Here is a 25,757-nt window from a genome sequence, read left to right as displayed (position 1 = left end):
ATACCTCGGGTTACAGATGCTTCAGGTTGCGGGCTTTTCGGGTTACGGACCGCCGAAACCCAGAAGTACCCGAATGGGTTACTTCTGGGTTTCGGCGGCCGCACATGCGCAGAAGCGCCAAATCGTGCTTTGCGCGTAAGAGCCGAATCACAACACGCACGTGCGCAGACGTGCAGCTGCGGATTGCGAACGTGCATCCCGAACGGATCACGTTCACAACCTGAGCATCCACTGTACAGAGAGCCAAACTCTGTCAGAATATTTGTTTGAGGCACCTCAGCAGCTATTTCCCATGGATGCAAACCAATGTTAAGAGCCTAAGACAGGGCAAAGCCATTGTGGCTGGGAGCCACCGATGAGCTTGCCTTCCACAAATTTGTCTACTTCCATTTTAAGACCATCCCTGTTGGTGACCATCACTATCTCTTCAGTGAGGAAATTCCACACTCTTAACGAAGTAAACGAAGTCCACCCCCTGCCTGCCTGTCCCGAATCTTTCAACATTTGGCTTCATTGGATATTACCAAGTTCTAGTGTTACAGGAGAGAAAAACTTTCTCTCTGTGTTTGTCTGCAGCGAGCAGCTAAGTTGGTGGTTCTCAAAGTGTGTGGCAGGAGAGGCAGGAAGATTCAAGGGCAATCAAAGAAACATTTAAACATTTCAGTGTAGCGTGGTTATACAACCAGAAAGAGTATTCATGCCTGTCTTCAAGAGCATTGGCCATTCTTCTAGAGTTCTCCACGATTTATCATTGTGGATTTTCAACTTTGACAAATATGCAAGATCAGAGAAGAAAAAAAAGGCTTATTTGTGTTGATGAGGTAAGAGGGTTTCTTTGTTTTTTGGTCTCAGATCCGATATAAATTAGATTATCTGGCAAAAGCAAGCTCACCCCTCTCATTGAATTTGTACTTAAGCTACATATGTAAGAGGTTCGTTTATAATTTTATTTTGGGAATGATTCATGTTCTCATGTAGCTGGATTGTTGTATACTTTCTGGATGCCCCGTGATCATACGATAAAGTAAGTGCGTTCTGTGGAACAATTAATCAAGCACCACTAGGAGTTGTTTCTTTTTGTTTTCCAGCATATTTCTACTCAATAAGAAATTTGGAGTGGTGCAAGCAAAGGTCCAGCTCCAAGGGGCTTCTGGATGTTCCCTTCCTGCCAGAAGTGAGGTTACAGGGAACCAGGCAGAGGGCCTTCTCGGTAGTGGCACCCGCCCTGTGGAACGCCCTCCCATCAGATGTCAAGGAAATAAACAACTATCTGACTTTTAGAAGACATCTGAAGGTGGCCCTGTTTAGGGAAGTTTTTAATGTTGGATGTTTTGTCGCTTTTTTATATATTCTGTTGAGAGCCGCCCAGAGTGGCTGGGGAAACCCAGCTAGATGGGCAGGGTATAAATAAGTTGTTTAATAATAGTAATAGTAATAATGATAATAATAATAATAATAATAATAATAATAATAATAATAATCATCATCATCATCTGTAGCCCTCCAGTTATTGCTGAATTGCAATGTTCATCATTCTTGACCACTGGCTATGCTAGGTGATGCTTGGGAGTGATGGAATATCAGATCAGATCACAACCCTGCAGCCCTAAAGATTCACTGTCTCTGCAGCCTAGAGTCAGTCTGTCTGTCTGTCTGTCTGTCTGTCTGTCTGGAATCAAACTTTCTTGATACAGTCACACCTCGGGTTACAGGCGCATCAGGTTGAGCGTTTTCGGGTTACGGACGCGCCGAAACCCGGAAGTACCGGAACGGGTTATTTCTGGGTTTCGGCGCTTTGCGCATGTGCAGAAGCACTAAATCGTGCTTTGCGCAGAAGCGACGAATCGCAACCTGCCCATGTGCAGATGCGGTGCTGCGCATTGCGACCGTGCCTCCCGCACGGATCACGTTCGCAACCCGAGCGTCCACTGTATAAGCAATTCACCCACTCCTAGCTGGAAGCAATATGGTCCAAGCACAGTGGCCAGCCATTTCTCTAGAAAGCTTCCCAGAAGGCAGGACAGGCAACGGGAGGGGTGGCAGCCAGCTGCAAAGCTCTCTCCCTCTCACACATACACATGGATGACAAACGACGTGAAGGCATGCAAGGAAACCCACAGCGGCTCTTGTTTCCCCCCACCCACCCCCTTTCCCGAGAGCCAGGATCACGGCAGGGCACTTGTGCCAGGCTGGCTCCTGCCTCCGCAGAGCAAGGCTCCTTTCGCTTGGGTAAGCCTGAGGTCAGCTGCCACGACTTCGGCGGGAAGAGCGTGTGCCCTGACCCTTGTCCAGGATGTTGTATAGAAAGGCTGCTACTAACACATGCTATATTTCACTATTTGGGAAAAGCGACACCGGCAGCTTCCTCTCCAGAGAGCTCTGTTTAGCTTTGCAGGGGGAGAACCTCTCTGCCAGCGTCCAGCTGCCAGCTCATCTTGCATTGGAAAAACCACATCACCCTCTGCTGCAGCCTGTGGGAGGTACACCCTTTAAAAAAAAAAAAAAAAACCTTTCACAGAGGATAAATTGCAAGGTGAATCTATGTTTTTGTGGGAAGGGAATAATCAGTGTCGGATTTAATAATAATTTATAACCCACCCTCCCCGCTCAGGGCGGCTAACACCAGTAAAATTACAGGAAAAATATAACAGGAAAAAAACCCCAATTTAAAATACAGGATAAATTCAATTTAAAATGCAGCCTAATTTTAAAAGTAGCCCATAAAACAAAACCATAAGGGCAAGGAAACATAAGGGTCAGACTGAGTCCAAACCAAAGGCCAGGCGGAACAGCTCTGTCTTGCAGGCTGTGCGGAAAGATATCAAGTCCCGCAGGGCCCTAGTCTCTTGTGACAGAGCGTTCCACCAAGTCGGGGCCAGTACTGAAAAGGCCCTGGCCCTAGTTGAGACCAATCTAACCACCTTGCGACTTGGGACCTCCAAAATGTTGTCATTTGTGGACCCTAAGGTCCTCTGCAGGGCATACCAGGAGAGGCAGTCCCGTAGGTACGTGGGTCCTAAGCCGCATAGGGCTTTACGTATAAGCTAAACAAGCTATAGCTTGGGGCCCCACTCTCTTGGGAGCCTCCCCCCAATTTCACTATTAATATACTTCTTCTTAATTGTATTTCAGTTGAACAATTACAACAACTACCTGACATTCAGAAGACATCTTAAGGCAGCCCTGTTCAGGGAAGTTTTTAATGTGTGACATCTTAAGTGTATTTTTGGTCTTTGTGGAAGCCAGCCAGAGTGGCTGGGGAAACCCAGCCAGATGGGTGGGGTACAAATAATTAATTTATTATTATTATTATTGTTATTATTATTATTAGATAAAATACATACTTTGTTATGTTCAAATGGCTTTTGATACCTATTAGGTCCATAAATTACCATATAGCATATATTCAACACAAAAAACCAGCGACAATTTGTTGTTGACAAAGGACAGCTGGACATATAAAGGGCCCCATTACCTTCAGTAGCTTAGAGCTTCATCAAACCTAAATTCAGCCCTGGGAATAATAACTCAGTCAGATGGGTGGGTAATAATAATTATAATTATAATTAATTATAATAATAATTATATAATAATAATATTATAATTATAATTAATTATAATAATAATTATAATAATAATTCTTGGAAACACACTGAAACTTGATCAAGCCCTGTCAAATCAGTTCACCAGGGCGCTCTCTCTCTCTCTCTCTCTCTCTCTCTCACACACACACACACACACACTCATCACGGCCATTTCACACATTATCCTTTAAACACCATTTCACCATTTTTTTAAAAAGGCCCATGAAGTGATGCTGCTTTGAAGTCCATCTTGAAAGTGCTGCTTAATGAAGTATTTTGCAAATGGCGCAACCTAAAAACTGCATTTATTATTTGCTTGAAAGGATTCTGAAGAGACGACCTGTTGCACCCTCCCCATTTGAAAAAAAGAAATAAATGCATTCTTGTAATCTTTGCATACAATTCCAAGCACACTCATATTTTTTTTTCATACTGCACATTCTGTAGAACGGAATGCACCCAGGACGTTACAGTGGCAGGATAAGTCAGAGGGTGGGTATCTGCTGCCCCCTCCTGGTTCACAACAAGAAATGCAGCCAGCTCAGGGTTTCACAAATTCTGGGCGTTCATTGACTCCTTTGACAAGCTTATAAAATTATCATCAACCCCAGCCCAGGTTCTTAGGAATGTAAAGAAAGCAAATTCAAGAAATATCAATATAAAATCAACACAGATTACTCAATCGCCATTATTAGACGCCATAAAAGGCAAGAAAAGAATTTTGCAGTCTTTCTGTCTGAGAATATTGTATTGTGGAATCGATTTAGAAAATACACTGCCCTTTATTTCTGAGGCTCAGAGTTCCTAAATACATATTTTGTACATCCTAAACTTCTTTTCCTCCACAGGCCATTTTGAACCTCCTTTTAAACCCCCCCCCACACTTCTACTGACCCCAGTGAGTCAACATTTGACTGTTCTGGGAAATGCTGCCTTACTCTAACGGTCTTGGATGGAACTGCGTATTTATCAAAATAACAGCAGGGGTGCCTGAAACAAAGAGGGAAAGACAGAGGACTAGAGGAGATGCGCTTAACCCACCAGGTGGAACCTCTTCCCCCAAAATATACCCCCTAAGATCTGGAAATATGCCCCGAACCTCAGAATAATGGACAAGGGCTGCAGCTCCATACTTTGAATGGAGTAAAAAAGGTAAAGGTAAAGGACCCCTGCTTCTGGGGAGAAAAGCAATGACAAACCTAGACAGCATCTTAAAAAGCTTGCCGACCAAGGTCCATATAGTTAAAGCTATGGTTTTCCCAGTAGTGATGTATGGAAGTGAGAGCTGGACCATAAAGAAGGCTGATCGCCAAAGAATTGATGCTTTTGAATTATGGTGCTGGAGGAGACTCTTGAGAGTCCCATGGACTGCAAGAAGATCAAACCTCTCCATTCTGAAGGAAATCAGCCCTGAGTGCTCCCTGGAAGGACAGATCCTGAAGCTGAGGCTCCAGTACTTTGGCCACCACATGAGAAAAGAAGACTCCCTGGAAAAGACCCTGATGTTGGGAAAGATGGAGGGCACAAGGAGAAGGGGACGACAGAGGACAAGATGGTTGGACAGTGTTCTCGAAGCTACCAGCATGAGTTTGACCAAACTGCAGGAGGCAGTGGAAGAAAGGAGTGCCTGGCGTGCTCTGGTCCATGGGGTCACGAAGAGTCAGACACGACTAAACGACAACAACAACAAAGGACCCTGACGGTTAAGTCCAGTCGTGAACAACTCTGGGGCATAGCTGTCAACGTTTCCCTTTTTTAAAGGGAATTTCCCTTATTCCGAATAGGATTCCTCGCAAGAAAAGGGAAAGGTTGACAGCTATGCTATGGGGATGCGGGGCGCATCTCGCTTTACAGGCCGAGGGAGCTGGCATTTGTCCGCAGACAGTTTTTCCGGACCATGTGGCCAGCATGACTAAGCTGCTTCTGGCGAACCAGAGCACCGCACAGAAACGCCGTTTACCTTCCCGCTGGAGCGGTACCTATTTATCTACTTGCACTTTGACGTGCTTTCGAACTGCTAGGTTGGCAGGAGCAGGGACTGAGCAACGGGAGCTCACCCTGACGCGGGGATTCGAACTGCTGACCTTCAGAGTGGCAAGCCCAAGAGGCTCAGTGGTTTAGACCACAGCGCCACTGAATGAAGTGCGTTTAGCTGCCACACTGCACAGACCAGCCTTTTCCAACCAGTCGACCTCCAGCTCCCTGGGCAGAATTGCCAAGGCTGATGGGAGTTGTAGTCCAACAACACCCCCCCCCATTCTTTTCAATGCTTTCTTGGTTGAAAACTTTGCAACAGAAATGTAGAATAGATGTTATAGGCAAAATAAGAAATAAACAATAAACAATTATTCATTCTTTAACTAATACCTGCATTGTACATCTATTCGTGATTAAGTCTGACAAGACCACTGAACTTCCCCTTGCATTCCCGAATTAAATTTCTTAAATACGCGCTTAAACTTTACTTTCTCCATGTTATTTAACTTACTATAGATTTTATTTTATAAAATGAACCTATTAACACGCCAAAGCTTAATCAATACCTGCCAATGGATTGATTTTTTGAAAATATTCTTTTATATAAAGGTAAAAGTAAAGGTAAAGGGACCCTTGACCATTAGTCAGGGCTGACTCTGGGCTTGCGGCGCTCATCTCGCTTTATTGGCCGAGGGAGCCGGCGTACAGCTTCCGGGTCCTGTGACCAGCATGACTGAGCCGCTTCTGGCGAACAAGAGCAGCACACGGAAACGCCGTTTACCTTCCCGCCGGAGCAGTACCTATTTATCTACTTGCACTTTGACGTGCTTTCGAACTGCTAGGTTGGCAGGAGCAGGGACCGAGCAATGGGAGCTCACCCCGTCGTGGGGATTCAAACCACCAACTTTCTGATCGGCAAGTCTTAGGCTCTGTGGTTTAACGCACAGCACCACCCGCGTCCCATACATAGTCTTTTACATAGACTCTGTATATATCCCACTCTCTGATAATTGCAAAAGGCTGGAAGGGAGAGGATATTTCATCTAAGACAGACTGACAAAATAAAATAAGAGAGTACGCTGAACTGGCGAGATTATCAGCAAGGCTAAGGAGCATTACAGATGAAAAAATTATCAGAGAGTGGGATATATACAGGGTAGCCCAACAACATCTGGAGGAACAGCAAGTTGGAAAAAGCACATGGAGACAAAACTGAGCAAGATGCCAACACTATTAAGATCACACTTTTGGTGTCAAACCACGTCATTTCCCTTGTAGGATGAGAAAGGAGGCATGACTTAACCTCTCCACAGGCAACCAAGTCATAGAAGAATAGAGTTTGAAGGGACCCTGAAAATCATCTAGATCAGAGCTAGCAAGGCCAGAGCTCAGGGATGATGGGAGTTGTAGTCCAACAACATCTGGGGACTCACAGGTTGAGAACCACTGGTCTAGATCACGGGTAGGCAAACTAAAGCCCAGGGGCCGGATCCGGCCCAATCGCCTTCTAAATCCGGCCCACGGATGGTCCGAGAATCAGCATATTGTTAAATGAGTAGAATGTGTGCTTTTAAAAAAATTCATCTCTCAGTTATTTGTGGGGCATTGAAATTCATTCATTTTTTTCTTCTTCAAAATATAGTCTGGCCCACCACATGGTCTCAGGGACGGTGGACCGGCCCATGGCTGAAAAAGTTCGCTGACCCCTGATCTAGTCCAACCCCCCTGCAAAGCAGGAATATGCAGCTGTCCCAAACGGGGATCGAACCTGCAACCTTGGTATCATCAGCACCATGCGCTAAGCAATTGAGCTATCCAGCTGAAAAGTCTATGGTGTCTTTTACTAGCTCCTTTGGAAGGAAGGTGGGATGTAAGTTGAATAAATAACAATGAAACACAATGAAATAGAAGGGAGTCTGGCACTTCAGGTTATCAGTCAGATGACTCTGCTACAGCAGGGTGTCCTTCCACCAATGGCCGCCAGATGGCACAACATCCGCTCCAAAACTGACCGTTCAACTTAAGAGAATGGCAGTGCAAAATACGTTCTGAGTATAGGCCTCAAGTATGTTCAACGATCACTCCTGCTCCTCAGGGAACTTTGAAAACTGTACTTCCGTCAGAGAGGGCAGAGGTCTCTGAACCGAGAAGTCACAGCAGTTCCCAACTACAATTCCCAAGATTCTTTGAGGGGTGTCGCGACAGGAAAACTGGCATAAAGGCAATGTTAAGGCTGCAACGAAAATATGATCTTAGATGATATATATATATATATATATATATATATATATATGTAAAGGACCCCTGGACAGTTAAGTCCAGTCAAAGGCAACTATGGGGTTGCGGCGCTCATCTCACTTTTCAGGCCAAGGGAGCTGGCGTTTGCCCGCCGACAGCCTTCCAGGTCATGTGGCCAGCAGGACTAAACCGCTTCTGGCACAACGGAACACCGTGACAGAAACCAGAGCGCATGGAAGCACTGTTTACCTTCCTGCCGCAGCGGTACCTATTTATCTACTTGCACTGTCATGCTTTCAAACTGCTAGGTTGGCAGGAGCTGGGACCGAGCAACGGGAGCTCACCCTGTTGTGGGGATTCGGACCGCCGACCTTCTGATCGGCAAGCCCAAGAGGCTCAGTGGTTTAGACCACAGTGCCACCTTCGTCCCATGACAACAGGGGTTGCCAACATTTCTGGGGTGCTGTGAGCATTTGCAATCTGGGGGGGGGGGGACTGTGCTTGGCACCACACACACACTGCAATCCAGCCCACACCACAATCTGGCCTATTTTCTGCAACTGAATACTTTTTTCTGAATGTCAGTATTTTTTAGGGGTGGGCTAAGTTTGGCACCAGATGTCTCCGAGGGCACAAGCGGAGCTGCAGGCATCATGCTTTCGTTCGAAGGAGCGCTTGTCCCCCATTTACCCATCCGATTCAAAGCTTTTGATCTCTGCGGGGCGATGGATACCAAGGAATGAATTCAAGGCGCTAAATGAACATCGGGTACAGGCATCGCCCCCACTGACGCACGTTCTAACTCACCTGCGACCGTGTAGATGCGCGGGAAATAATCAAGCAATTCAATTCGTACCTGGGAGTGGTGGGAGGGAGCTGGAAAGTCCTTGTGGCTGGCAAGGGGACTCTCCCCGGAGCCTGAAGACGTCAGTGAGGGCAGAGGAAGCCCCCAAAGAGACCATAGGCACGGGGGGCTTTGTTTACACTGCTCAGCCTCCCCAACTAGCAACCGATTTGCGGGGTAGCACAGCAGCCGCCATGGTTTTCCCACACGTCCTCCAGTTTCCTGCCAGCCCCAGTGCTTCAATTCTTGTTGTGGATATTTTTGGACGTGGTAGTTTTGGTATGGATTGAAGAGAGAGCGGCAGAGGGGGTGCGTTTAAAGAGTGCTCCCCACTTTATTCGATTTGTACTTATAATGAAAATACAAAAATCAGAACTCCTATTAGAATAAATAAGTTCCATTACAAATACTGAAATACAGTAGTACCTCAGGTTAAGTACTTAATTCGTTCCGGAGGTCCGTTCTTAACCTGAAACTGTTCTTAACCTGAAGCACCACTTTAGCTAATGGGGGCCTCCTGCTGCCGCCGGAGCACGATTTCTGTTCTCATCCTGAAGCAAAGTTCTTAACCCGAGGTACTATTTCTGGGTTAGCGGAGTCTGTAACCTGAAGCGTATGTAACCCGAGGTACCACTGTACTAAATAAGATGGATAAAAATGTGTTCTCATCCTGAAGCAAAGTTCTTAACCCGAGGTACTATTTCTGGGTTAGCAGAGTCTGTAACCTGAAGCGTATGTAACCCGAGGTACCACTGTACTAAATAAGATGGATAAAAATGTGTAACAGGAAAAGAAGTAGAAAGTTGGTTTAAAAGTGTGTGAAAGAAAGTAACAGAAGTGGAAAGAAATTGCAATTGAGTAGATTGGATGTCTAACACAAGGGTGGGGTAAGGGGTGAGGGATGGTGATGGGAAAAGGAAGTATCTGTGGGATTGAGTGTGGGTATGTATGAATATTTTTAAGGATTGTATGAAATGTATGTTTGTCGGTATATCTGTAATATTTAATGTTGAATTATTTTAATAAAATAAAAATTTAAAAAAGAAAAGAAAATACAAAAAATACCGAAAACTTTGCGAAGAAACTGCGGCCTCGACACGATTCATTAACAAACGACAATCTTTTGAGACTCCACAGCGCTGAGAAGCAGATACTGTACATAATCTGACATCCATGTATTCAGAATATCCAGCTGTGCTGGCCGGCTGTACCTGCCAAGTTCTGACTGCACCACAGCAGGGAAGCACAAAGATAACAGTTGCCCCAAAACCTTGATATTGTGGAGACTGTTCCTAACAGATGCGCTTAAGAAAACATGCCAGGAGCCTTTCAGTCACGTAACACAGGAAAGGGGCATCTCCTTGTGCATGGGCTCAGAGAGCAAATTCTTAAAAAAATATATGTAAATAAGAATACTTTTAATCAGTGCTTTTTTCCGGGGGGAAGCAGGGGTACGCATACCCCTAAGCATTTTGTGAATCTAAGTTTGGCCTCATTGAGGGGCAGTATTTCAATATGAGTAGGAAAATGAGAGTACCTCTAAACTTTTTTTTTAAAGCACTGCTTTTAATAATATATCATGCCCGCAACCCTGTGGAAAATATAGCACACAGAATATAATTATAGAAATCACTTTTTTAAAAAAACAATTTTTATTATAAAGCAATTACCTCCTTATAATTTTATTTTAACTCACTAATGACTCTCAGTCCTCACGTCTGTGTGAAAAATGACCCTGTGCTCTTCTGAGTCCACAACTCAAGGGTAGAAAGAATATTTATACCCCTTATAACTGATTTCACCCCTGGCCTAAAACATTAGCCCAGTGATGTATTTGATGCAACCCTTACATGGGCTTCATTCTGCAAATACCAAATGTGCTGTGTGTATTCTTACATCAAACTCAAAAATCCATAAATGCAATTTAGACAATGAAAAGAAAAAAAGCCCTTTATAGAGCATAATGCTCCAACGACAGCAAGGAATGGTTCTTGGCCTGAATGGCCAGAGACCAAGCATATTTGAGACACAGTTGGGAGCTTGGGAGATGAACGGCTCTCCCGTTTGGGTGTCAAGCAGACAGAACAAGTTGTACAAAGGAGATCTGGGAAAAGACTCACCTGCCAGGCTGGGAGAACCTTCCCTATGTCATTGAGGTTGATTCCATCTCCGTCCTCGCTCTTCCCTTTTCCGATCCTGAGTCAGGGACAGACAAAGGGGAGAATGAACACCGTGTGCCAAAATGTGTTCATGCACAGGCTGGGGGTCCGTGGCTTACAAAGGAGTGACAAACAACACAAAACAAAACTCCGGCAGGTGCTTCTCCCAACATGGCAAATGCCGAAAGATCTTTCTTCTTCTCCACGCCCCTCCCCAGTTCCAATTTTCATTTCCATTTCTTAACGATCCACCTTACACGAAAATATTCCTCTTCCACCAGGCCTCTGGCTGATCAACATCCAATACCCTTTTAAATGTGAGGTGGGGGATTGTTCATTTGCTTTCTTATTTATTTTTATTATGCGTTTTGTGGTTTTTATATTGTCTTTCTATGCAGGGCCAGATTTAGGTTTGATGAGGCCCCAAGCTACTGAAGGTAATGGGGCCCTTTATATGCCCAGCTGTCCTTTGTCAACAACAAACTGTCGCTGGTTTTTTGTGTTGAATATATGCTAAATGATAATTTATGGACCTAACAGGTATCTAAAGCCATTTGCACATGCAGAATGTAGGCACCCAATATGTAGAAATGAGCAAACCAGTGATATAGTGGTACCTTGGGTTAAGTACTTAATTCGTTCTGGAGGTCCGTTCTTAACCTGAAACTGTTCTTAACCTGAAGCACCACTTTCGCTAATGGGGTCTCCTGCTGCCACAGCCGCGCGATTTCTGTTCTCATCCTGAAGCACAGTTCTTAACCTGAGGTACTATTTTTGGGTTAGTGGAGTCTGTAACCTGAAGCATATGTAACCTGAAGCATATGTAACCCGAGGTACCACTGTATTCGGTTTACGAACTCCACAGAATCGAAAGTAGTGTCCCGGTTTGCGAACTTTACCTCAGTCTAAGAACAGAAGCTGAATGGTGGAAGGGCACTGGTGGCAGGAAGCCTCATTAAGGAAAACACACCTCGGTTTAAGAACCGTTTCGGTTTAAGAACGGACTTCTGTAACGGATTAAGTTCATAAACCAAGGTATCACTGTACATCACTCTAGGGCCTTGTAAGCAAGCAAATAAACAAGATCTACACTGCAAGCTTACACAACTTCCCCTGAAATTATCTTGGGAACTATTTGGCCAGGTGATGCAGTTTCTCTATTAAAGATACTTCCCTCCCAACCAAACTACATTTCCCAGGGTTCATTGTGGAAGTGGGGAGGGGAGAGACTTTTTAGCAAGTCCCTTTAAATCTGGAATGTAGAGATGCCCGTGGAAACATGTGTACCTATTTGTAGCCTGTACAAAAGGTCAGGAAGGCTTACTGCAATCTCTTTAAACAGCAAGAGTCCAACAAAAATACGACTGCTAGGAGTTTCAATGCCACATGGACCGCATATTTGCAGAAAAGTAAGCTCCACTGTTATTCATCATTAAACAATGGGCAATGTGGATTTCTATGGAACTCATGGTGATGATATAACACAAACCAGAAAAACCTAAACCTTTTCCCCGGGTTGCATGCTTCCGTTTCCTTCAGAACAAAAGCAGAAACTGGATTCAATGGCGTTTCCTCGCTGGATTAACACTTGTTGACCCAATGTCTTTGATGTGAAAGGATTCTAAAAACCCACCCCAGGATGAGACTTTGAAGCAACCGCCTGCTTAAGCTGTTGTACCTTAAAGTTTCAGTAGCACAAAAGGATTCTATATTCTATACGAAAGGCTGCGTGAATACCACAATTCTGCAGAAGGACACGACAAAGCACAAGGTTGTTGTACCGGGTGCGGAATTTAGGTGCTTGAAAAGCTCACATCTTCCATTTCAATAGGATTTTCTAAACAGGTCTCTAGCAAATTGCACAGGGCAGCCTTGGGCAGTTCAACATTGTCCACTCCTCGCTTTTCCCTCTATGAAGTGGGATGTGGTATTTGTCTTGACAACCCAAGAGACCAAATGTCTTTCATGCTGCTTCTTTTTTCTTAAAACAAAAGGCACGTAATAATTTACACTCTGCTAATGTTATAATCAGGGACGCGGGTGGCGCTGTGGGTTAAACCACAGAGCCTAGGACTTGCCGATCAGAAGGTCGGCAGTTCGAATCCCCGCGACGGGTTGAGTTCCCGTAGCTCAGTCCCTGCTCCTGCCAACCTAGCAGTTCCAAAGCATGTCAAAGTGCAAGTAGATCAATAGGTACCGCTCCGGTGGGAAGGTAAACGGCGTTTCCGTGTGTTGCGCTGGTTCTCCAAAAGCGGCTTAGTCATGCTGGCCACATGACCCGGAATCTGTACACCGGCTCCCTCGGCCAATAAAGCGAGATGAGCACCGCAACCCCAGAGTCGGTCACGACTGGACCTAATGGTCAGGGGTCCCTTTACCTTTACCTTTAATGTTATCATCACCCCCTAATACTGAACTCGGGTGGTCTGGCACCCTACTACCAGTCTGGGTGCAAAAACAAAATTAAGGCAGTGGTTTCTACGGTCAACGGGTACGCCCTAGGAATGCAGAATTATATTGGCTAGCAACTTAAAAGACAATTAAAAGAAAACCACACAAAATGAAAAGTTCTCAAACAGGCCAATGAGGATCTATGCAAAACAAGTTTCTAGCACCTGTGGAATGTTTGTCAGTGGGGGGTGGGGTAGGAAAATAGAGGGGAGGTTGTATTGTTTGAACCTCAAACAATGCACAGTCTCATGCGAGCAGGATTAGGGTCAGAGACGTGTTTGCCTTGAGCCCTTCTCTGCCCATGATAAAAAGGAGGTTTCAGGAGCAGTGAAAAGTAAAAAAGGATACTTCCTCTCTTTCTGCATCTCCAGAAACCACCCTCCATCAATAATAATAATAATAATAATAATAATAATAATAATAATAAATTATATTTACACCGTGCCCTCCCTGGCCAGAGCTGGGCTCAGGGAGGCTAACACCAGTAAAATTACAGTAAAAACATAATAGGGAAAAAAACCCAATTTAAAATACAGGTTAAAATGCAATTTAAAATGCAGCCTCATTTTAAAAGTAACCCATAGATCAAAACCATAAGGGGGGAGGGAAACATAAGGGTCAGACTGAGTCCAAACCAAAGGCCAGGTGGAACAGCTCTGTCTTGCAGGCCCTGCGGAAAGATGTCAAGTCCTGCAGGGCCCTAGTCTCTTGTGACAGAGCGTTCCACCAAGTCGGGGCCAGTACTGAAAAGGCCCTGGCCCTAGTTGAGACCAATCTAATCGCCTTGCGACTTGGGGCCTCCAATGTGTTGTCATTTGTGGACCTTAAGGTCCTCCGCGGGACATACCAGGAAAGGAGGTCCCATAGGTACAACCTAGGCCGCATAGGGCTTTAAAGGTCAAAACCAGCACCTTAAATGATATGGTTATGTTCAAGCCTGGAAGCACAGCTAGAGATGACTGGATGGGTGGGGGGAAATAGTGAATTGTCTTTCTCCTGAAACCCCTCCTCTTCCTCTACGAGCTCTAAACAAACTCCTGCCTTGAGTCGCGGAGGAGCAGTCCTCTTAAGAGGCTGCTGACACACCACAAATGTGGCTAAGGGTCCCCTACTTGTTACTGCTATAGGAATCCTTGAAGCAGCCAGCCATAACAGTTGCTGGATAGTTCAGGAGGGAAGAGTGATGGTGGACTTGTGTCCTGTCATTGAAGGAGAAGAGGGCTATCAATGGCTACTACCGTATTTTTCGCTCCATAAGACACACCAGACCATAAGGCACACCTAGTTTTGGGAGGAGGAAAACAAGAAAAAATTATTCTGAATCCCAGATGCCAGAACAGCAAGAGGGATCTGGCTTCTGGGATACCGTGTGGCTTTTCTGGCATCTGGGATAACCGCGCCAAGCCTCTTCAGGGCAGCGGGATGAAGGCTCCCTCTGCCCGAAGAGGCTGCGTGCGGCTAAGGCAAAAGCCAGGGCAGGCGCGTCACTGAAGGGGCGCTGCACAGTTCTCCCTCTCTGAGAGGGAGAAATGCGCAGCACCCCTTCAGCGAAGCCGGAGAAGGAACAGAAGTCCCTTCTGTTCCTCCTCCGGCTTCGCATGACAGGCGCGTCGCTGAAGGGGTGCTGCGCAGTTCTCTCTCTCTGTGCAGCGCCTCTCCTTCACAGGAGAGGCGCTGGGCAGAGAGGGAGAGCTGCGCAGCGCCCCTTCAGCGAAGCGGGAGGAGGAACAGAAGGGGCTCCGTTCTCCTCCCGCTTCGCTGAAGGGGCGCTGCGCAGCTCTACCTCTCTGCGCAGCGCCATTCGCTTCATAAGACGCTCTCACATTTCCAATACTTTTTAGGAGGAAAAAAGTGCGTCTTATGGAGCGAAAAATACGGTAGCTGGAGGCAGAAATGCTTCTGAATTGCTGGAAATCATAGGAGGGGAAGCTGTCATTGCGCTCATGTTCTCCTTGCAACCCCATAGGCATGTGGTTGGTCACGGTCAGAACAGGATGCTGCGCCAGATGAGCAATTGGCCCTGATCTAGCAGGCTATTTTTATGTCCTTCTCATTTGGGGGCACCTGGTTCGTCACTGTGTGACGCTGGACGAGATGGGCCTTTGGGACAACCCAGCAGGGCTTCTCTTCCAATGGTCTTTGGGTTTCCTGCCTCCCAACCAGAAAGTGAACAAAGTCCGGCGACCTACTCACCCTTCTCTGTCTATGTGTGGGAGGGGATGCTTGGGGGTGTTGCGGAGCTTTCTGTGGAATTGCGTGAAGTCAAGTTTTTCAGGTTGCAAGTCCCAGGTGGCACCGCTAGGAAGGAGAGAGAGAGCGAAAGAGGGGATGAGACACAGAGCAGTTGAATCGCACACACCACAAAATGATTTTTAAAACTGTGCACGGATCTACTGAACAGGGCACTTGGGAGTTGAATGAACCACCAACCTTGTGTGCTTTTATTAGACTGCTGTGGGCGAATGAGGACTAGATGAGCATAGGCACTCGTTCCTTGGTGCCTAATTATTTTGCAGTAGGTACCACCTTACAGGGACGCAGGTGGCGCTGTGGGTTAAACCACAGAGCCTAGGACTTGCTGATCAGAAGGTCGGCGGTTCAAATCCCTGTGACGGGGTGAGCTCCCGTTGCTCGGTCCCTACTCCTGCCAACCTAGCAGTTCGAAAGAACGCCAGTGCAAGTAGATAAATAGGTACCTCTCCAGCAGGAAGGTAAATGGCATTTCCGTGCGCTGCTCTGGTTCGCCAGAAGCGGCTTAGTCATGCTGGTCACATGACCCAGAAGCTGTATGCCGGCTCTCTCGGCCAATAAAGCAAGATGAGCACCGCAACCCCAGAGTCAGCCACGACTGAACCTAATGGTCAGGGGTCCCTTTACCTTTACCACCTTAGAAGTAGCATTTGCTTTGGTGTGAGAAGTGGAGATTGCTTCTTCTAAAAACCACCAGGTGGCATCTTAGAATAATTTCTATGAACAAAAATAGTGAAGATTTTCCAAAAAGGTATCTTGCCTAATTTTATTAGGGCATCTTATTTTGGTGCCTGCCTCTCTGCAGGGAAAAAAAAAAGCTTTTGAGGCAATCTGACTGATTTTAATAATCAGCTGAAATGTTATATAAAGGCAAAAATCCAGCTTGCAGAACTAAACAGCATTAGGAAGCTCGTCAAGGCAGATGGCCTGGAGCTGAGAATTTTACATTTGCTTCCTCCCAGCAATCATCATAAACCAGAATAGATATTGCAACTGTAATGGGTAGAACACTATACAGCAGTGAGATTAAGAGGTTTAGAAGCAAGCAGAAAAAATTAGCAGGTAACCGAATGGAAATGCGGGGTGGTATGGTGACATTTTAAGAGGAGAACTGACCTGAAGGACTCGAGAGTATTGGCTGCCCAGATATCTGTTCCCAGCATGTCAAGGGAATTGTCTTTGTTGCCGTTCTAAAAAGAAGGTGTAAAATCTTCATTACTTTCAAGCAGAACAACACGCCTACCATGCAACTTGCCTTAAATAACGGAGAGCGCTTTCAGATTACCCATTTACTTAGCATTCGGCAATATTTGCTTGCACAAAGTTTGCTTATATACAAATCTAATACATGAAAATAATAAACTTTATTGCTGAGCATTCACCCTGGTCTTCTTGTGAGATGTTTTACACGTCTTCACGCTAGTCATTTCTTCGCTCCACTCTTCTCAATGCGTTTCGCCCCCATCACTTTCCAAATTGCAAAAAATAAAATAAAAACAGCCTTATTCCTTTCCTTTGCTGGGCTAAAGCGCCAGGGCGCACTGATCCAGTTTATCTGTGCAAACTTGAATCCCTTTCGTAAAATACGGATGGTCTGGAGGCAATTCTGCCATTGCCGAATCTCAGTTCCAGAGAACAGTGTGAGCCAATGAAACTGAGATGAGTTTGGACAGTGAATCAGGAATAAAACTGATAAATGGGTTGTAACCGAAACCTACCCCAGAGTACATAGACAACATGGCTCAGCACAGATTTAATCAGCCCTTGTCGTTCATGGAGTGAATTGGAAGATGAAGAGAGTTAAAGCAGCAGTTCACCCTAGCGAGATCAGGGATATTTCCCTCATTCCCCCTCCCCCCAAACCATATAACTGAAGGCCTGTTATTCTCTGGCAAGCGATGCTTAAAACAGATAATCAGCAATAAGTTCTGGCTGAAACAACAGTTGTAGCTGGAAGTTTCTCATTCAGACAATCATCCTTTTGATGGGCTCACAGTTTGGAGGCTAACACAACATCTAGCTTGTCGAGACACTAAAAGCTGGACCGCACAACAACTTGTGACCCTCAACAAACTAAACACAGTCCACAGGCAAAGCACAACGGCTAATGAGGGCCAACTCCTCTTGTGTGTGTGATTTATCAGATGCTGACAGGCTTCATGACATGGGAGTGACTTTGGGCTGTGCAAATGCTGTACTCAAGTGTTACTCAAATGATACCCACACCTTCCCCTACATTTTGGTCACAGGAGCCGTCCGCATTGCAGTTGTGGCAGCCACATTCCCTCAGGACACTGAGCGCATGTGGACATAGTCAAACTCTCGTGATGCCCGGGAAAGTCTAAAAGCATGGGACGCCACCTATCTGCAAGAGCAAAATCCCCATATAGCAAAATATTGGCCTCAAGAAGCGCACCCTTCATTATCGCTTGGCTTGCTAATGGTTTGGAAATTTTGAAACTGGACTTAACGTAAAAGTAGACTTATGGATTTTTATTTTCAAAAAAGATCCAAATCTGTAAAATTTTGCTATCCACTCAAAAGATTTTGGGGTCTTGCTAGCAACCTTTCCAGATCTCTGTTAATTCTATTGAGAAGAAACACATTCATTTTTGTTGGTCAAGTTCTTGTTCTTCTGCACAGATAACTTTACTTTGCAACTTACGCCATGTGATGCCATATGTTTTCTTTTCATGTCCATTTTTAAAAAACCAAAATCAGTAAAAGAGAGAGAGAGAGCCTAGAATTGTATGAGTAATTTTGTTTTTCCGCTGAAAAGAAAGGAGATTCAGTTGGAGTTTCATTTTTCAAGCATTTAGGAGCTGCCCTTTTTCTCTCATAACTGCCATCCATCAGTCAGCACCTCTAAAATCAGTAAGTTCCTTTTCTTGTTTGCATGAGGCAAAACTCTAATTCTTTTTTTTAAAAAAAGGAAAAAAGGAAAAGGGAGCTAAATTTTGGGCCAACCCAACAAATTATAGCTTTTCATATAAACGTGTGCAGATGTGTAAATTACTATCAAGTTGTAGGAACGTGGGGTGTTATGGTCACAGGACGTGGGTCCTTTTTGAGGAGTGAGGCCTAGCTCATTCAACCACAGATTCTATGCCACACAGATTACATCCACACCACACATTTAAAGCACTAGCATACCACTTTAAACAGTCATTGCTTCCCCCCAAAGAATTCTGGGAGCTGTAGTTTGTTAAGGGCGCCGAGTGTTGCTAGGAGACTCCTATTCTTTCCTCACGGAACTACAGTTCCCAGAGTTTCCTGGGAATAGACGATTTGTTGTATCGCTCTGGGAACCGTGGAGGGGAACGGGTGGAGGGTCTCCTAGCAACGCTCAGCACCCTCAAACTACAGTTCCCAGGATTCTCCAGGGGGAAATTTTTATAAAGTGGTGTGGCGGTGCTTCGAATGTGTGGATGTGGCCACACACACACTGAAGACTCATGTCCTTACAGGATGAGGCCTCCAGTGAACAGCCACCACCAGACATCTCTTCCAGCTTTCCTAGTCTTGTCTTCCACCACCAGCAAAACCACTAGAGGATACCTTGGTTGAATGACTGAACTGGCTGCTTCTCCCTCGGCCGCCAGACTTTGACACAGACCCATGCCTGGAGCCTGAACTAGGCTGGGATCCTGAGCTGCCACTGCTGCTGTGATCCCACTCTTCCTGGAAACATCAAAAACAACAACTCACTTTAGTTAAGGGCAACTTATCAAAGCTAATAAACGCCTTTTTTTTTGTAGGGCAGGAAGCAGGTGGGAGAGAGTTGAACCTGGAGTGCCTAGAGACAACTGCTCGCCGTTAATATCTGCACCCATCTGTTATCCTGAACTAGGAATCCTGACTATTTTGCACCGCAGTCTGTCCTGAGAATTCTAAGGTCTCAAATATAGAATAAATATTCATAAATGCACACATATCTAAATATATAAACCATGTGTCTGAAATGGTACAGGAGAGCAACCCTGAAGCCATTCTGACTCTCTCAAGGACCTCAAATATTCGTCTGCAGTAAGCGAGGCAAATGGGGAAAGCCTTCCCATTGTCTTCTCACTTACAAATCCTATCTTAAGGGCATATTTGTGTATGAATAGGGTGAGCCTGTGACCTGGATTCAGGAACCAAAGTACAGTTGCACCTTGGATCCCGAACGCCTTGAGAGTCGAACCTTTTGGCTCCCAAATGCCGCAAACCCGGAAGCGAGTACAGTGGTACCTTGGGTTAAGTACTTAATTCGTTCTGGAGGTCTGTACTTAACTTGAAACGGTTCTTAACCTGAAGCACCACTTTAGCTAATGGGGGCCTCCTGCTGCCGCCACACCACCCAAGCACGATTTCTGTTCTCATCCTGAAGCAAAGTTCTTAACCTGAAGCATTATTTTCTGGGTTAGCAGAGTCTGTAACCTGAAGCGTATGTAACCTGAAGCGTCTGTAACCTGAGGTACCACTGTATTCTGGTTTGCGAACATTCTCTGGAACCCAAACGTCTGGCGCGGCTTCCGATTGGCTGCAGGAGCTTCCTGCAGCCAATCGGAAGTCGCACCTTGGTTTCTGAATGTTTAGGAAGTCAAACGGACTTCTGGAATGGATTCCGTTTGACTTCCGAGGTACGACTGTATTAACCACCACAAAAGAAAGGCCAGGCTGCCCAGGTAATGCAATCAGCAACCATTATTAGGATTTCTGCTGTAAACCGCCTCCTAGGATGTATGTATGATGATTTTGGGGTGGTCTTTGGCTAAGGGGGTTGGGCAATGTCAAAAGTCTTTAAAGGTTCCTGCACACTTTTGTTCAGGGCCTCTCCCTCCTTGGAAGGAGGCAAGGGAACTCTGTTGCAACAGAAAAATGAAGATCTGCCTTGCTTTCGGCTGGATCCATTCTTCTCTGACAGATCATGGACTTAAGGGAGTTGGGCAGCAAAGCCAAATCCCAATTTTACATCATTCTCCCTGGCTCACATATCTCAAAAGCACCCCTGAAGTGTTGCAGGCATCTCTGGTCTGCAACCAATTCTTTATACAGTGGTACCTCGGGTTACATACGCTTCAGGTTACATACTCTGCTAACCCAGAAATAGTGCTTCAGGTTAAGAACTTTGCTTCAGGATGAGAACAGAAATCGTGCTCCGGCGTCGCGGCAGCAGCAGGAGGCCCCATTAGCTAACGTGGTGCTTCAGGTTAAGAACAGTTTCAGGTCAAGAACGGACCTCCGGAACGAATTAAGTACTTAACCTGAGGTACCACTGTACAGTTTCTCTCTTGCTTGCCTGCATGCATTAACTGCTTTGAAAAAGCAGTCGAGGGGGGTTGGACTAGATGATCCTTAGGGTACCCTTCCAACTCTGTAATTCCAATCTCTGAGTAGAGAAAGGGCCGGGAAGGGCCACAGCTCTGTGGTAGGACACCTGTTTTGTATGCAGAAGGTCCAACGTTCAACCCCCAGCATCCCCAGGAGAGACCTCTGCCTGAAACCCAGATCAGCTGCTGCCAGTCAGTGCAAGTGATACTGAACTGGATGGTCCAAGGGCTTGGTTTTGTAGAAGGCAGCTTCCCAAGTTTTGCAGTGACAAGTCGAAAGGTGCCTTGACAAAGCTCGGCCTAGGAATGTAGGATTTTATACCAAGTCAGACCATTAGTCCATCTAACCCAATACTGCCGGCACCAACTGGCAGTACCTCTCCGGGTTTAAGGCAGCAGCTTTTCCCAGCCCTATCTAGTGACACCAGGGATTGAATCTGGGGCGCTGCGCAAAGCAGAGACTTTACCACAGAGCGATGGTATATCCCCATGTGGCCAGAGAGATGAAACCCCGGAGGGCTGCTGCCAATCAGTGTGGATAACACTGAACTAGGTGCAGCAATGTTTCAACTGTGTACCAGGCAGCTTCCTATGTTCCTGTAGCTCAGTGTCAGAGAACATGGTTTGCAAGCATAACATCCCAAGTCCAATGCCTGGCCGCTCCAGCTAAAAAGGATTCTCACTGCTGAGAAAAAGATCTATAGGCAGTCACTGTCAGTCGGAGTTAGCGCTACTCTGGTAGAAAAGCAACTGATCTGATTCATTAAATATATACCGTATTTTTCGCTCTATAGGGCGCACCGGACCATAGGGCACACCTAGGTTTTTTTTTGGGGGGGGGGGGAAATAAGAAAAAAATTATTTCCGCCCCCCCCCCCGCCCCAAAGAGGAAAGAAGCCGCTGGCTGTCTTGGCTTCCTCTTCAGCCGGGCACAACCTCTCCAGCCGGGAGAGGCTGCACGCGGCTTTGTTTTTAGCCGCAGGGCTGGGGTGGGGGAAGCCCAAGCTTCCCCTGACCCCAGCCCCCAGAACAGGTCTGGGAGCAGCGGCAAGCGCTGTGGATAGCCGCCCGAAGCCCGGGGTGCGCAGCGCTGCGCTCCCCGGGCTTTGGGCTGCAGGCTGCTATCAGTAAGCCTTCGGAGCCCGGCGAACACTCCCGCCGCGCTCCGAAGGCTTGCGGATAGCTTCCTGAAGCCTGGAGAGCGAGAGGGGTCGGTGTGCACCGACCCCTCTAGCTCTCCAGGCTTCAGCAAAAGCCTGCATTCGCTCCATAGGACGCACACACATTTCCCCTTCATTTTGGGAGGGGAAAAAGTGCGTCCTATGGAGCGAAAAATACGGTATATATTTCAGATCTTGTCTGGCCAAGCAACAGATTGACGTGATGCTATCTTGAGAGAGCAAAGTACACTGTTCCTCTCCCATCAGGGATGCTAAAATTCTTTGCAAGTTAAAACAAAACTGATCTCGGGTGAGCCCAGCTTGGGAAGGAACAGGATAAGCAGGGTTCAACAGCGCTTAAATGCAATGCACACTCAGGAGAAGCACACAGAGACAGACACATGCGTACACTTAGCTGGAAGGGTCTCCCACACTTAAAGCTATCCAGAAGGACTGCCAAGAGGTGTCCTCTTGAGCTTCCATTAAAAAAAAGAGTTAAGTCTCCTAAAAAAATGGATTTATGAAGTAAAAGGTGCAGGTACCCTTCTAAGTGATTTTTGTGATGTATGACATTCTAAATTTACACTAATAAATTTAGAGTAGGCCCCAAGGATGGGGGACCTGTTGGTGGACTACATATCCCATGATCCCTGCCTATTAGCTATGCTGGTCAGGACTGATGGGAGGCCACTGGTTCTCTGCCTGTGCAGTAGCTTTTGCCAACCTGGTGCCCATAGCTGTGCTGGCTGAGAATGCCGGACGTTGCAGCCCCAAATACCTGGAGGGCACCAGGTTGGCAAACGCTGCTTTGAAGAGATTATAAACCCTTTCATGTGTTTCATCCCTGAAGGTTCCATAAAAACAGCCTCGATGCCACGGGGAAACACATATCAAGAAGGAATCCTGCCCACGAGCAGAATTGCAAATACTGCAAGTCCTCCCAACGCACATTAATCTATAACACCAGTAAAAATTATTCCACTTTTCAAAATTCTGCTTGTTCCGATAGGCAAAATGATAACGCAGTGTGCATATGCCTTTAAACAACACCTTTGCATTCATGAAGCTGAGACCATTTAAAACCATAAAGACATAGCAGAACTCTGCTGTACGTACAGACAGTACTCAGCACATACGTTTTCGAGTTAGAAATGAGACATTTCTAAAACATGGAGACATTTGAATTTAGGACATGCATGTTGTTATTGTCTTTGTCAATAACAAAGTAGTGTGGTTGCTGACCTTGAGCCAGACATCCTGGAGGGTGAAGTCAAATGGGCCTTAGAAAGCATTGCTAATAACAAGGCCAGTGGAAGTGATAATATTCCAGCTGAACTATTAAAATTTTTAAAAGATGGTGCTGTTAAGGTGCTACACTCAATATGCCAGCAAGTTAGGATTGGAGAAAATCAGTCTACATCCCAATCCCAAAGAAGGGCAGTGCCAAAGAATGCTCCAACTACCGCACAATTGCACTCATTTCACACGCTAGCAAGGTTGTGCTTAAAATTCTACAAGGCAGGCTTAAGCAGTATGTGGACCGAGAACTCCCAGAAGTGCAAGCTGGATTTAGAAGAGGCAGAGGAACCAGAGACCAAATTGCAAACATGCGCTGGATTATGGAGAAAGCTAGAGAGCTCCAGAAAGACATCTACTTCTGCTTCATTGACTACGCATTTGACTGTATCAACCACAGCAAACTATGGCAAGTTCTTAAAGAAATGGGAGTGCCTGATCACCTCATCTGTCTCCTGAGAAATCTCTATGTGGGACAAGAAGCTACAGTTAGAACTGGATATGCAACAAGTGATTAGTTCAAAATTGGGAAAGGAGTACGACAAGGCTGTATATTGTCTCCCTGCTTTTATTTAACTTATATGCAGAATTCATCATGTGAAAGGCTGGAATGGATGAATCCCAAACCGGAATTAAGATTTCCGGAAGAAATATAAACAACCTCAGATATGCAGATGACACAACCTTGATGGCAGAAAGTGAGGAGGAATTGAACAACTTTTTAATGAGGGTGAAAAAGGAGAGCACAAAATATGGTCTGAAGCTCAACATCAAAAAAACTAAGATCATGGCCACTGGTCCCATCACCTCCTGGCAAATAGAAGGGGAAGAAATGGAGGCAGTGAGAGATTTTACTTTCTTGGGTTTCATGGTCACTGCAGATAAGTGACAGCAGTCACGAAATTAAAAGACAACTGCTTCTTGGGAGAAAGGCAATGGCAAACCTAGTCAGCATCTTAAAATGCAGAGAAATCACCTTGCTGACAAAGGTCCGCTTAGTTAAAGCTATGGTTTTCCCAGTAGTGATGTATGGAAGTGAAAGCTGGACCATAAAGAAGGCTGATCGCCAAAGAATTGATGCTTTTGAATTATGGTGCTGGAGGAGACTCTTGAGAGTCCCATGGACTGCAAGAAGGTGAAACCTATCCATTCTGAAGGAAATCAACCCTGAGTGCTCACTGGAAGGACAAACCCTGAAGCTAAGGCTCCAATACTTTGGCCACCTCATGACAAGAGAAGACTCCCTGGAAAAAACCCTGATGTTGGGAAAGATTGAGGGCACAAGGAGAAGGGGACGACAGAGGACGAGATGGTTGGACAGTGTTCTCGGAGCTACTAATATGAGTTTGACCAAATTGCAGGAGGCAGTGGAAGACAGGAGTGCCTGGTGTGCTCTGGTCCATGGGGTCACGAAGAGTCGGACACGACTAAACAACAATAATGTTGTTATTGAACTTCCACTTCTATTAGCCCCAGCCAGAATGGCTCATGAACTGCAATGATGGGATGTGTAGTTAGGTGACGTCGGGAGGACTACTGGCTGCCCAATCCCTGGTTTTTTTTGGGGGGGGAAGTGACCCAGGTGGGGTATGGTGCCAGTTTTAGAAGTTAGGCATGGTATGAAAAAAGTCAAGAGGATTACAGAAGGTTCTCTGTCTATCTCTCTGCTAGAATACTAGAACTTAGGTCACCCAATGAAGATGGCTGGCAGGAGATTCAGGACAAACAAAACGAAATACAGTGGTACCTTGGTTCTCAAACGCCTTGGTTCCCAAACGCTGAAAACCCAGCTGTCGGCTACTGTTTCTGGGGCGCCTGCACCAATCAGAAGCTTTGCCTTGGTTTTCGAACATTTCAGAAGTCAAACAGACTTCTGGAATGGATTAAGTTTGGTGCTTTTGTTTTTGCTATTTATTTTGCAGTTGTTTTTAAGGCTTTTTCAGTTAATTTGTTTTTGTGACTGTGTGCAACCCAGTTCAGCTACTGATTGATTGATTTTGTGACTGTGGAAATGGATAAAAGCCCCCCATCCAAACAACGACTATCATCAGTGCAGGTAACAAAAAATAATAATTTTTATCTACAATACTGTCTTATTTATTTTATAGTATAGTACATTGATTATTGCTTTCATATTATGGATCAATGGTCTCATTAGATACTAAAATTCATGTTAAATTGCTGTTTTAGGGGTTGCTTTTAAAAGTCTGGAACGTATTAATCCGTTTTGCATTGCTTTCTATGGGAAAGCGCGTCTTGGTTTTGGAACACTTTGGTTTTGGAACGGACTTCCTGAATGGATTAAGTTTGAGAACCAAGGTACCACTGCATTTATTTGTGGTACGTAATATATAGAATTTGCTGCCAAAGGCTTAGACGGCCTAGAAAAAATAATAACAGTAATAGACAAACTGATGGAGGATAGATCTCTCAGAAGTGATGCACAATCAGAGATAAGCCTAGGGCAAGGAGCCCTGTCTCTCATC

General features: G+C 45.6%; 1 protein-coding gene and 1 long non-coding RNA gene across 4 annotated transcripts in view; both read right to left on the bottom strand.

The window, feature by feature from the left end:
- The window catches only part of LOC308458825, a 470,973-nt gene that overhangs the window by 110,217 nt on the left and 334,999 nt on the right, over positions 1-25,757 (bottom strand). The gene's annotated exons all lie outside the window — the stretch shown is intronic.
- The window catches only part of CTIF (cap binding complex dependent translation initiation factor), a 201,305-nt gene that overhangs the window by 110,217 nt on the left and 65,331 nt on the right, over positions 1-25,757 (bottom strand). For 2 of the 3 annotated variants that reach the window (XM_080973494.1, XM_080973495.1), the window contains exons 4-7: positions 19,062-19,184; positions 16,620-16,693; positions 15,447-15,551; positions 10,764-10,839 (exon numbers count right to left, since the gene is read on the bottom strand). In XM_080973494.1, coding sequence (XP_080829620.1) covers positions 10,764-10,839; positions 15,447-15,551; positions 16,620-16,693; positions 19,062-19,184 — 378 coding nt within the window. The remainder of the gene's footprint in view (positions 1-10,763; positions 10,840-15,446; positions 15,552-16,619; positions 16,694-19,061; positions 19,185-25,757) is intronic. The other variant, XM_080973496.1, reaches the window with a different exon arrangement.

The sequence above is a fragment of the Podarcis pityusensis genome, assembly GCF_964106645.2.
Source record: "Podarcis pityusensis genome assembly, chromosome: 11".
Taxonomy (NCBI): domain Eukaryota; kingdom Metazoa; phylum Chordata; class Lepidosauria; order Squamata; family Lacertidae; genus Podarcis; species Podarcis pityusensis.
The sequence above is the reverse complement of the archived record's forward strand: the minus strand, read 5'-3'. Positions and strand labels throughout refer to the sequence as shown.